Raw genomic sequence first — 12,959 nt, forward strand, 5'->3', positions numbered from 1 at the left:
TTTGTTTTGGAAATGGCACGTTACCAAGAGATGCCAGCATATCATGAAGATCCTCTTTATCGATGAAGCCGTCTCTGTTCTGATCGATCATATTAAAGGCTTCTTTAAACTCCTGGATCTGTGATTGGTCAAACATGGCAAACACATTGGACGTGGCCCTCTGCGGGCGCTTCTTCGTGGTCTTTCCTTTGGCACGTTTGGCAGCAGACATGTTGGCGACAGGGTTTGGTTCTGTCATAAAGGAACAGATTAAAGATACATAGAGACATCTGATCACTTCTGTGGAGGGAAATCAAGACTGCAAACGTATCACATAATCACATAACACGTCATGGATCAATGACATTACCCTTTAAAACTTGTACGTGAAAGCATAGCTTGTTTTTGGTTTTTAATGGATACAGCATGTGTCCATGTAATATGTGCACTGTTAAAAATGTCTGTAGAATGAGCTGTAACTTACTGTAGATTTAAGTTTATGTCATTTACTGGCAACAGTTTGTTCAAAGTTAAATGAATTAAACATTAACAAGTCTTTATCTTTACAGAATAAAACAAAAATAACAGCAAAGCATTCTTGGAATAATCTAACAGATAAAGGTTGATGAGGATTCCTGGTTCCCAGAATGCTTTTCATGAGGCTGTTATTTTATAGTTCTATTCTGTAAAAACAAAATCCCGTCAATGCTTAATGTTCATTCATCCCCGAAAAACTGCTGTCAGTAAATAACACAAATATAAATCCGCAGTAAGTTAGTGGTAAACAGCTGCATAACTACAGCAATCTTGACAAATCTCATGAAATAACCTCAAATACTTTGTACAGCATTATATTTTATATCGACATATGCAAATCCCATTGCAATAAAACAGGATGCAGTTTTTTCAGACTATACATATTATTAATCATAAACACTCGTATGTTTCACAGTTTTTAAACATGATCGCATCTACTGATCATAAATATTTCTCATGCATCGACACATATCAAGCAAACTATTCAGAAGTTTAGTTGTTAACTATTAACAATTTAAATAGATTATTACAGTAACTTTACCTTGTATCTATGTAGAATCAGGTTGGGAATCTGTCTGTGTTCCTCTGTCAGGGTGAAGGGAAGTTTGTTTAGTTTTTCAGCCCTTGTCTCCACACCTCCCTGTTCCTGATCCGGCCAATAAGGTCAAAATCCAGCAGTCGGGAGCGTCTGGAGCCTTTAGCCATACAAGGCAAAGGAATCCGAGAGCGGCAGACCTCGCATATCCTGTGAAACAGTGTTGTGTTTTCACAATAGCTTGGGTCTGGTCAGAGGAAGGCCTTATTTAGCCAATAAATGACTAAGAGTACAAGAGAAACACTCCCACTGGCAGTACTGTATGGATGAAGGCCAAAGCTGTCATTATAAAGGATTTACATTACAGGAAAAAAGATGTAAGAAGAATATACAGAAATAAGTCTACGCTGTCTCTCTTTCTCAAATATTTATAGACATAACTGGATGCATTTTATTAACTTCACAGAAGAATTAAGAGCTATTAAATCTACTCAATGTATGTTTAAAGACTAACAGAATTATATGAGGTGTTTTTCAAGTAAATGCAGTTGCATAAATTAAACAAGAATATGATATGCAGCAGGTGGTGTAGTGGTGGTTAATGAGCTGAGGATGAGTAAAGGTTGTAGGTTCGAGACCTCTCTTCAAAGACTGAACCACAAACTACATGAACTACTCACCCGCGTGTTCAACAACCGAATAATGACTGAAAAAACAAACCGGTCACAAATAAATAGTTTTCCATGTTTGTGCATTTACAAAATAATTGTTGCTTATACAACATTTCTTGTAAGTCTTGTGGGAAGAACGAGTCAGCATCAATAAAATGGCAATGTACAAAGTCATTTAAGCAGACATGAACACCATACTGAAAAAAGATGCTAAAACCAGCTCACCAGCTTATGCTGATCTCCCCTCCTGGTTTTAGCAGGTTTAGCTGGTGTAGCAGGCTGGTCCATTCGTGTTTTGGTCACTTTTTAAGATGGTCAAGCTTAGCTGGTCATGCTTGAAGACCAGCTGACCCTTCAGCTTGGCCAGGCTGGGAGGACCATCTTAAAACAGCTAAAACAAGAAAACCATTTTAACCAGTTTTAGCAGTTTTTTTTCAGTAGGGATAATCTTGAACCCATAGACGTGGTCTTGGTGTCATTTTAAAGTTTTTTTTTCAAGCTCTTTCTATCTGAACAACCAGTTTTAGCATTTAACCATGTTGAAAATGCACATTTTATTTATGTTCAATAGCTCTTTCTACGTACCTCTTTCTAAGGGTATTTTTTCAAAATTATTTTGCACATTTTGTTTAGCCTATATTCAGTAGCTATTTCTAGCCCAATCAAATCCACAAACCTATAAAAGGATTTATTATTTTTTACAAGGTCGTCTGTTGACTGCTGAATATAAAACCGCTTCAATATAGGAGGAGTCGAGTCAGCAAAAAAGAAAAAATAACAAAGTACCGGCACCTCTTTTGGGCCACTTAAAGCACTGATAACGACTAATTTCAAAAACAGATCACAAATAACTTCAGAATATTTTAGAAATTTTACAGTATAATTAGAGTTTGGTTTAGTTTTATTCAAGATATATCCTAATAATCTTAATATCTCAAAAATAACTTTAAAATATTTTTATTAGAAAAATATAAAAACTTTATCACATAATACAACACTATGAATTCACAGTCGTATCTGAATGTACATGAGGTACTAATCTATTAAACATTACGCAATGTATGATGTTTTAAATATTTTATCAAAGTAAATTCTATCACGTATCTTATTGATTGACATTAAGTGTGTCCAATCAAATTAACCCATCAAACCCCACCCTCCTCACGTCACCATCAGCACGTTACTGTTGTAATCCTGCAGGGGGCGCTCGGGGGCTCACAGAGCGGAATCGTCCAACAAAATCCATTTAAATGTGAAGGCCCTGTTTTTCTTATTGGGTAAACGTATAGGCTGCAAAGTATAATCGTTTAAATCTGTTCAGTCAAATATGCACGTATGAAATCAAATCTGATTCATCAATCTTAATAAATGTATTAATAAAATTGCCTCTTTCAGACCACTGCTATCCAAACTCTGGGTCGTAGTGGCAGGCAGAGGGCTAAATTAAATGTTTAAATTTTTAATAAAAATATCTGTATATATCCATATCTGTATCCTAATATTTTTTGAATGATAATTTACAAAAAAGTTAATCTCTAATGAATAAAATACACAGGCCTTTTCTCAATCCGAAGGATGCAGCCTCCGGAGGTCACATTTGCAGGGTGCATACGTCATCAAGACGGTCTTATCTCAGACTATTAACAATTATAGTTGACTATTATTCTTAGCTAATCGTAAATTGTTGTCATATGCTTATGAATTGCGAATGTAATGCTCAGTTATCGTAAATACACCAGGCTTGATAACGTATGCAGCCTGCATATGTGACTTCCGGAGGCTGCAGCCTTCGGATTGAGAAACGCCCACAGTCACAGTGAATAGTTTTTTTTATTATTGAATTGAATTGACAACAAACATAAATTAAAAAAATAATTGACAGTAACAATACAAATACAAAGTATGCTAGGGGGAATTTACAATATATAATACAATATAAAATATTAAGTAAAGTACAGATTTTAAAGTTTTCAGTGGCTTTTGAATTAAAGATAATCTTATAGACTCAATTTAAAGTTACATTACTTTTTTAAATGATATGAAATAGGGTTTTGTTCCAGAAAATTTACATTTGAATCACAGTGGAGAGGTAAAACAGCTGCATGACTAAACAGAAACAACTTCCGGTCCGCTAAGCACCGCCCATTGCGTAACTCAGGACGTCCATCAGTTATTTCTATGAGAAAGGCGCCTTTTCTCTGCATACACACACACTGACACGCTCGCGCTTCCTGAAACAAATTGATCGCATCAAATTCCTGAATATTTAACAGAAATGACACATAGGTTAAATGAAAGATGATCCGCGTGTTCGTCTTTGACGGTTGGTGATTTATTTAATGGCAGATTTGCTGTGTAAATATCCTCGTGCAGGTATTATTAAAGCTGCATCTATGATATGATGTAAAGGCAGGCCGTTTATCATCGGACGTCATGTGATACCTGCACAGGTGGACTGACCACTGCGTAACGTTACCTCTGCTGACCTTCACACCTGAGCATCATCCGTTTGAAACATGGACCATCCGAATGACAGCAAGAAGACAGAGCCCAGAGTCAACGAGAAGAAATGCTGTAAGTTATTACTTAATGCTAAATAATGTAACGTTAATGTTTCAACGCCTCGTAACTTACTGTACAGTACACTTGCTAAGTAGGTTCCCTCTGAAGTGACCCCTTAATCATGGTTGTACTACAGTTAAAAAAACACGGTTTCTTTAGTTATACCATGGTTACCACAAAATACCCATGATTTTGACAACCATGCATGCTTTTCAAAGACCATGGTTGAACCAAGGTTACTGTGGTAAAATCATGGTTTTGCTAATAGTAATCAAAATACCACAAAACATGGTTAATTTTTGTAAGGTACTCCCTCTGGGTTTAAGCAAACAGTGGTTATAGTTTATGTAGTTTGTAATGATAAAGCGACAGATGAATGTGTCACATAGACTTTGCACTTTCTAAACTTTAACAAAGTAAAGAGTTGAGATTTAATCTGTTCACTCAAACTAAAGAAACCAATTTATCTTGATCTGATTGAAATTTGAGCTTTGGGTCCGAACAAAGTTTTTGTGGTATGTAATGCCCAATTCAATGGCATGTTGGGTCCTGTTTTTTATGACATATTTAGTGAAGAAACATTTTCGATTAATAGAGAGAGAGAGAGAGAGAGAGAGAGAGAGAGAGAGAGAGAGAGAGAGACCATCCCTATATTACAGAAAGTCTGTTATCTGACACCCTGAATGATAGTTTGTCTCCGTTTAATTAGTTGTGTTTACTAAGTCAACTCACGCTCATATGTTGAGTAAACCTCTAACAATAAGTGTTGAAGCACATGACTGCAAACATGACGGCTTGTTTAGAAATGATGTGTTGTTTTGTTTTCTTTAATGATGATTTCTCTGTTACATGCTCAGATTTCCTTTTTTTTATCTAGCTTCAGCATCTTAAAATCATTTGAACGATTGCAACATAGGCTTGCTAATAGATTAATGTTATCATTTCAGATCATTTAATGTTGTTACATGAAGATACATATTTCATAATATAAGCCCCTCAGGCATCTCTAATGCATAATAGATCCAAATCTGATGTTCAGGAAGAGGAAGAGATGACGTAATAACTACATTGCAGTAAAAACAACAGATACTTCCACATCTGTGATGTATTCTGCCCTGCAAAGATTAAAGACTTTAAAGGAATAGTCTACTCATTTTCAATATTAAAATATGTTACCACCCAAACCAAGAACTGCCGATACATCCCTCCACCATCCGTGCGCATGCACGCAAGCGCCGGAGCGCGCCGCGACGCTTCGATAGCATTTACAGTAGCTTAGCCCCATTCATTCAATGGTACCATTTAGAGACAAAGTCAGAAGTGACCAAACACATCAACGTTTTTCCTATTTAAGACGAGTAGTTATACGAGCAAGTTTGGTGGTACAAAATAAAACGTAGCGCTTTTCGAAGCGGATTTAAAAGAGGAACTATATTTTATGGCGTAATGGCACTTTTGGGAGTGCTTCGACTCGGCGCAGTAACACCCTCCCTCTCCCATTATGAGAGTGAGAAGGGGAGCGGACTTTTCAGGCGAGTCGAGGTGCTCCCGAAGGTGCTATTGCGCAGTAAAGTGTGGTTCCTCTTTTGGATCCGCTTAGAAAGGCGCTACGTTTTATTTTGTACCACCAAACTTGCTCGTATAACTACTCGTCTTAAATAGGAAAAACGTTGATGTGTTTGGTCACTTCTAACTTTATCTCTAAATGGTACCATTGAATGAATGGGGCTAAGCTAAATGCTGTCGGGGCGTCGCGGCGCGCTCCGGCGCTTGCGTGCGCGCACGCAGAGGATGGAGGGATGTGTCAACGGTTCTTGGTTGGGGTGGTGGCATATTTTGATGTTGAAAATGAGTAGACTATTCCTTTAACTCGCTACCACACTTCAGCGAGCCAGATTTTTTGCCTTTTGGAGGACAGTATAGATGACGCAGTTCTTCTGTAATCCTCATGAATGTCATATTTTTTCCAGGAACAAACCTGGAACAAAATGAACATGTGAAATGTGTGTTATGAGTATAAACATGGTTACCTGCGGGCCGAAAGGTCATCGGATGTTATTTGACTGGTTTATAGTAATCAAAAAGAAGATCAAAATTATATGATAACTCAAAATGAATAAATAATGCGTGTGTGTTTGTGCTTTTTATTTAGCATGGGCGTCGTACATGACCAACTCACCCACAGTGATCGTATTGGTCGGTCTTCCTGCGAGGGGAAAGACTTATATCTCTAAAAAACTTACACGCTACCTCAACTGGATTGGGGTCCCAACAAAAGGTGAGTGAAACTGTGGAAATATGTTTTCTAGAGGCCTTCCAACGATATATAGTTTGTCATAATTCGATAAAAATTTACATCCAAAATATTCAAAGTAAAGTTAGGTGACCTGTATATGGGCAGGTGACCGTTAAGGGTTAATTTAACTGAATACATTTTATTGTGGAAGTTATGCTCCTTATTTTAAGTATTTTTTCATTAATAACCTATTAATCCATTTTGTTTGTTTAATTTTATTTTTCCAAAAATATTATTTTGCATTCAAACAATTTTTGGAGGACCCACAGTAATACCACCACAGACCCCCAAGGGTCCCCGGACCCCCTGTTAAAGACCCATAGTTTAGAGTAAGAGAAAACTTTGATTTGAGCAGAGATTTGTTTTTATTTATAACACAAAAGTATTCATCTGATGTGGCACTCATGTGTGTGATGTACACATAAATGAAAGCTCAGTTCATGGGGAGTGCTGATGCTTTAGGTTACAATGAATTTCTATTATTCTGTCATTTTTTTATTTATTGTTATGAGATCATTTCTGTTTGTTTTACTCTGGCTTTACTGTACGCACCGCTGCTTTCCATGTGTTTATAACAGTTGTGTCTTTTATCAGTTTTTAATCTGGGTGTTTATAGACGTGAGGCCGTACAGTCATACAAGTCCTACGATTTCTTCCGTCATGACAATGAAGAGGCCATGAAAATCAGGAAGTAAGTTTACAATTCTCTCTTACAATAAAGTCCAACCTAACATTACACACAGAACCCACATATTCAACCTTATGTTTCTGTAGACAAATGACACATTTAGACGATCTTAAAGGGATAGTTCCCCCCAGTGCTTAAAGTGGGCCGGTACGCGCCAGTACTCAGTACCGCCACTTCCAAATATAGCTCTTGAGTGTACCACCACATCTCCGTGCGACCAGAACGTGCTTTTCGCGTACCGGAACGCTCATTTGCACATCTGTTTAAATTAGAGGTCTAATGTAATCCTTTGGCTGTGCTGCTGCTTTTCAGAGCCTCCTTCACAATGCATTCGTCCCACCGAGAGCAGAGACTACATTACCCATACACCCTTGAGTTTTACAAGTTAAAAGCGCATGCGTCGCTTTTGCTGCTGTCAGTCAGTGTCAACGTGGTCTGGAGAGGTGTGTTTGTGTGTGAATTTCTGATTTCCTCAGGCGATGTGTAGAGTAAAAACATATTGACATTGTAGTAGACATTTAGTTTAATTGCTAAACTACAAGTTAACGAAATTTCATTGTATTTGAATGACGCGCATAGGAGTTTTACCACACGCAAATGGAAAACAATGGGACAAAATAAAGTGATGACTTTCGAGTTTTAAATGGCCAGTATTTTGTTATTCTTGAACCCATAGACATGGTCTTGGTGTCATTTAAAAAAAAAATTCAAGCTCTTTCTATCTGAACAACTAGTTTTAGTATTTAACCATGTTGAAAATTTTACTTGCATATAACTTGTGCACATTTTATTTACCTGCACCTCTATTGGGCCACTTAAAGCACTGGTTCCCCCAAAAATATAAGTACCCCATAATTTACAAGCCATTCTCAATGTATATGATTATCTTTCAGACGAACACAATCACAGTTATATTAGAAAATGTCCTGGCTGTTCCAAGTTTTATAATGGTAGTAAATGGTGCTTTTGATTTGAACCCCTAAAAAGTGCATCCATCCTTCACAGAAGTAATCCAAATGACTTCAGGGGGCTAATATAGGCTTCTGAAGGCAATTGATGCTAGGGTTGGGCGATGTCCCCATAAATTGGCAGTTGACGATGGTTACGTAAACCATCGCGATGGACGATGATATCGTTAGGTGGGGGGGGTATTTTAATTTTTCGTTATTATTCGTTATTATATAATTATTATTCGTTATTTTACTTTATTACTTCCACTTAAGAAGAGTTGTGCACTTTTTATTTTAATATATATTTTACATAAATACTATTCTGTACTTAAAATCTATAATTTTGTTATTTTACTATCCCAACTAATGTCTCTTTCCTATAGGTTGCACATCAGGGGAAAAAGTAGCTTTAATCCACTGAAGAAGAGTTGTGCACTTTTAAGCACTTTTTAATCTCTTAACATAAATATTTTTTTCTATTTAAAAGCTATAATTTCGTTATTTTACTAACCCAACGACTCCTCCGCGCTTTCCAAATTTTGCACGTAAATATCTGTGCATATGTGCCACCAGTACTCCGTCAGAGAGCGGGTCTTCAGCACCGCGGGGAGCAGCCAGCACTTCAATCCGCAGCTTATTAAAACTAGACAAAGTGAACAGGGCCAGACACATCGAAATTTAAACATGGTCTGTGTATGTAAATCCCGCGTTTCGGTCGGAGTGTTGTTCCCGTTTTCTTGTTCTTGACGTTCGCTGAATTCTGGGTTTATATCCTAATCTGCCGCTTCAGTGCAGCATAGCCTCAATGTAACAATGAGCACGATCTCCCGAGACACTACAATAGGCTACTAATAAATTATTAATATGGGCTGTTTTCTTGTACAAAATTAATTATTTTAAGATAAATGTACAACATGTAAAAAGACAAGATTCTAGCAATGTCAAGATTAGGGATGGGCATTTTCCAGTAACTTAAACTTACCAGTAATTTACTATTACTTTTAATATTTAATTTTTCGAATATTTAAGCTCTTAAAGAACGAATATTCGTTTATTTAAATTATGTTTATTAAGACATGCGTGTTTTGTATTTTTCATTTTGTCATAATTTCACAGAAGGCTTAATTAGGAAATATCCACAACAAGCCAGGGTTCCCGCGGGGTCTTAAAAAGTCTTAAAAAGTCTAAAATTCAGAATGTTAAATTTAAGGCCTTAAAAAGTCTTAAAAACACCCAGATTTTTATCCCAGGTCTTAAATTTAATTTACCCAAGTCTTAAATTTCTTACCTCTTTTCATTCCCAAAAAGCGTTGTCCGCAGAATATAAAATAGTAATTTAAAACGCTGAAGAACTAACTTAATCAGTGGCGGAGGCAGAAAGTGTATGATGGTGGGTCTCTAAAAAGAACCGTTCCGCCCTTTGTCATAATCCACGCAAATCGTGCCATAAGCTATATTTCAGGTGTTGTGATCTGACTGTTTACTGTGGGTTTGGCGAGAAACAATCCTTAAACTTAGTTCTGTATAAGCAAAAATCTTTTTCGGGGTAATTTTTAAGCCCGTGGCTTACCTGAGCATTTGCCAGGTTCTGAAACATAGAGGACACAGAAGCGAACAAAAATCAATGCTGCTTTATTGAAAATCAACTTAAACAGTCGGGCCGTCGAGTCACGAGCCACCAACAGCGTGTCAACTTTAGTGTTACACAGTTTTATATTTTAAGCTGGGCGTACACGGTGCGAATTCTGACGGTCGGAACGTCGTGAGCTCTCGCATACGACACGAGTGGGTTTATGCGAAAATAATTCGTACGCAGTCACACACGACAAGATTTTACTGTAGGACTTGAGGAATTCTGACGTAAGCAATTTCGCACCTGTGAGTGGCAGAATGTACAAAAAATAAAACAAGAAGAATATGGCAAAGATATTGGCTTTTGTGCTGAAAACTGTTTCTGTTTTTCTGTATTTCTGTTTATGCATTCCGAAATTGCAATATAGATCTAGTGCTGTGGCGGTGAAGGAATTTCTCTGGCAGTGGTTTTTCTTGCTAGCGCATATGCGGTTTTATCTTCTTAATATATCATGATTGTAGTGCCAAGTAAATATCTATATTGGTATTATTAATGTTACATATATTGTTGCTTTTTTATAAATATGACGTTTAAAAACAAATTCAGTGGGCATATTTATTTATTTGTAAATGCAGAATGAGGAGCAATTGAGGTAAAACGCAAGGTAAGATAACGTAACACGTCTTTCCCTTTATGATTAAATTATTTAGACAATACATCTACAGCCAAATATTAATTTGTAAAACGAAAATCATTTAATGTAATATTAAGCACATTGTCTAGGCTTGTTTGCATTGTCTAGTGCAAATGTACGCGGACCCTCGGTCAATGCGGGGTCTTGAAGTAAAAGTGAGCACGCAGCATTTGTGCTCATGTAAATGTACAAAATAAATGCCATACAGAAGGCATTGCATATTAATATATGGCATTTTCAAAGTAGGCCTATGTAAATTAATACATAGCAATACCAGTATGAAAACAAATTAATCATTATTTAAATAAAGTTTCAGAGATAGCCTACATTTTTAGTCATTTAAATATTCTCATCATTTCAGAACAAGCTTAGGCTACCATAACAACGTACATTGGGCTATATCATGTGTTCCTTTGGTCGAAAATATGTAAAAAATATATATATGGGTAAAAAACACCGAACAAAAACGTTTAAGCTCTTGTTAAAGCAGAAGCTCCATAATAATCTGGAAAACGTCGTCTCCGCGTATGATCATCACGTTTAATATAGTCTCTTGTTCATTGACAATTTATTTTGCATTTATTATATGAGTAAAAAGTGTAAAACAATAAATGCATATCTTATAGCCTATTAAACATGGACATTCTGTTGCTTTTTTAATATCCATTCATTTATGAAACTGTACTACAGCGACTTTGGCACAGCTTGGATTACACAAAATTGCGACATTCTTTGTCCATCCTATACTGTTTAAACCAGTGGTCTCTGCACGGAGTCTAATCATTTTTATATTTATTTATTACATATTTTAGTTGGCTTATTTTATGTTTAGATTGTAAATAATGATAAACATATTAACAAGTAAAGAAAAATCAACAGTATTACAAAGTAAAACAAAAAAGTTTTAATATCAAAAAGTAGCCCTCGTTTTATAGCTTAATCTACACTCTATTCTGTTTCCGCACACATCCAAAGCTGTGACCGGACATCACAAAAACACGTATAACAGGTTTTTCAGGCAAAGAAGCTGATCAAGAGGTCGTCACTGAAAGGACCTGTCATATTTGTCATGATGTCCGGTCACCGGAGTGTGTGTGCGCGAAACATATAGCCAGCTATAGAGTTGTCGTCCAGATTTGAGGTAGCAGTGCCACATTTGTCTTTCTTCTTCTGTGTTTTGTACATTCTGATTGGTCAACTTCAAGTGCTTTGCCAGATCGTCTCGTTCACTCGCACCAACACTACGAATTTATACCGACAGCTCCCGAACTTTTTAAATGTTTAAAAATTATCGGGAGGTCGTAAGGTGCTCGTAACCTGCTCGGCTCGGCTCGTAATTCCTCTCACACGGTGCGAGCCGCGACCATACGAGCACGAACGATTTGGTCCCGAGAAAAAAAAATCGCATGCGAGCTCCTACGACAGCAAAAATCGCACCGTGTACGCCCGCCTTTAGACTTTAATATTGCTCTTTGCTGCGATGCACTTAAACCAAACATGCTTTCCCTTCAGCTCTCCACAAACATCAGCGATTGACAGACGGAAAGCAAGAAAGTACCGTAATAAACCATATATTTAAAAAAAGTGCAATTGTCTTTTAGGAACAATTCAAACGTTTTGATTGCGCAAATGCTTCAGGAGTTACGGTTAAATGAACAGCGGTAGATCAGAGCCCTTTCGCATAGGCAGGCTGCTGCATTCGGCATCGCCTGGTTTATTTAAGTTAACTGAGCATTACATTCGCAAGTCATAAGCATATTACAACAATTAACGATTAACTAAGAATAATAATCAATATTTTAAAGTTAATTTCAAAGTTAATATTCTGAAATAAGACCATTTCTGAAATAAGAAATGCGACCCTTCGGAGGCTACAGCCTTCGGATTGAGAAACGGTCTTAGTGGATAACGTTAGCAGCACATATCAAACAGCCTTTTAATGGTAAATTTCATTTTCTTAATGCAGATTCATCCGTTATTGTGTAATTATAGAGGCTATTAAACCTGATGGCAGTATATAGTGCATATTTATGCATAAAACGTATGGGTGGAGTGTTTTTTTGGCTCTGTGATTCTGTATTCAATTAAATGCAATAAATTAATTTATTAAAAACTTGTATTAATAAAATGCATATATTAATGCTTTTAGGGATTAATAATAATTGAAAGTGATCTTTTGTTCTTTGTATATAAACAGGCACAAGATATATACACAGCACACAGCCAGTTGTACATTAAACATTATGGGGTGGTTTCCCGGGCAGGGATTAGCTTAAACCAGGACTAGGTCTTAGTTTAATTATGACATATATAACTAGTTTGAATAAACATGCCTTACTAAAACCATTACTTGTGTGCATTTTGATGTATTTTAAGATATGTCAGTGCAAATTGTTTTCAAGTTTGGAAAGCTCTTATCCCTGTCTGGGAAACCTCCCCTATAAGCTTACGTACTACAGAGTGTGATGCATTTT

At 36.7% G+C, this 12,959-nt stretch overlaps 2 protein-coding genes across 2 annotated transcripts in view; one reads left to right on the forward strand and one right to left on the reverse strand.

Annotated features, from left to right (window-relative positions):
• The window catches only part of myl9a (myosin, light chain 9a, regulatory), a 36,762-nt gene that overhangs the window by 2,982 nt on the left and 20,821 nt on the right, over positions 1 to 12,959 (reverse strand). Inside the window, exons 2-3 of the mRNA XM_073875565.1 lie at positions 1,058 to 1,087; positions 25 to 231 (exon numbers count right to left, since the gene is read on the reverse strand). Coding sequence (XP_073731666.1) covers positions 25 to 211 — 187 coding nt within the window. The 5' untranslated portion in view covers positions 212 to 231; positions 1,058 to 1,087. The remainder of the gene's footprint in view (positions 1 to 24; positions 232 to 1,057; positions 1,088 to 12,959) is intronic.
• The window catches only part of pfkfb2a (6-phosphofructo-2-kinase/fructose-2,6-biphosphatase 2a), a 29,874-nt gene continuing 20,807 nt past the window's right edge, over positions 3,893 to 12,959 (forward strand). Inside the window, exons 1-3 of the mRNA XM_055188652.2 lie at positions 3,893 to 4,296; positions 6,437 to 6,562; positions 7,175 to 7,271. Of these exons, the coding sequence (XP_055044627.1) occupies positions 4,239 to 4,296; positions 6,437 to 6,562; positions 7,175 to 7,271 (281 nt within the window). The 5' untranslated portion in view covers positions 3,893 to 4,238. The remainder of the gene's footprint in view (positions 4,297 to 6,436; positions 6,563 to 7,174; positions 7,272 to 12,959) is intronic.

This window comes from Misgurnus anguillicaudatus, chromosome 13, assembly GCF_027580225.2.
Source record: "Misgurnus anguillicaudatus chromosome 13, ASM2758022v2, whole genome shotgun sequence".
Taxonomy (NCBI): Eukaryota; Metazoa; Chordata; class Actinopteri; order Cypriniformes; family Cobitidae; genus Misgurnus; species Misgurnus anguillicaudatus.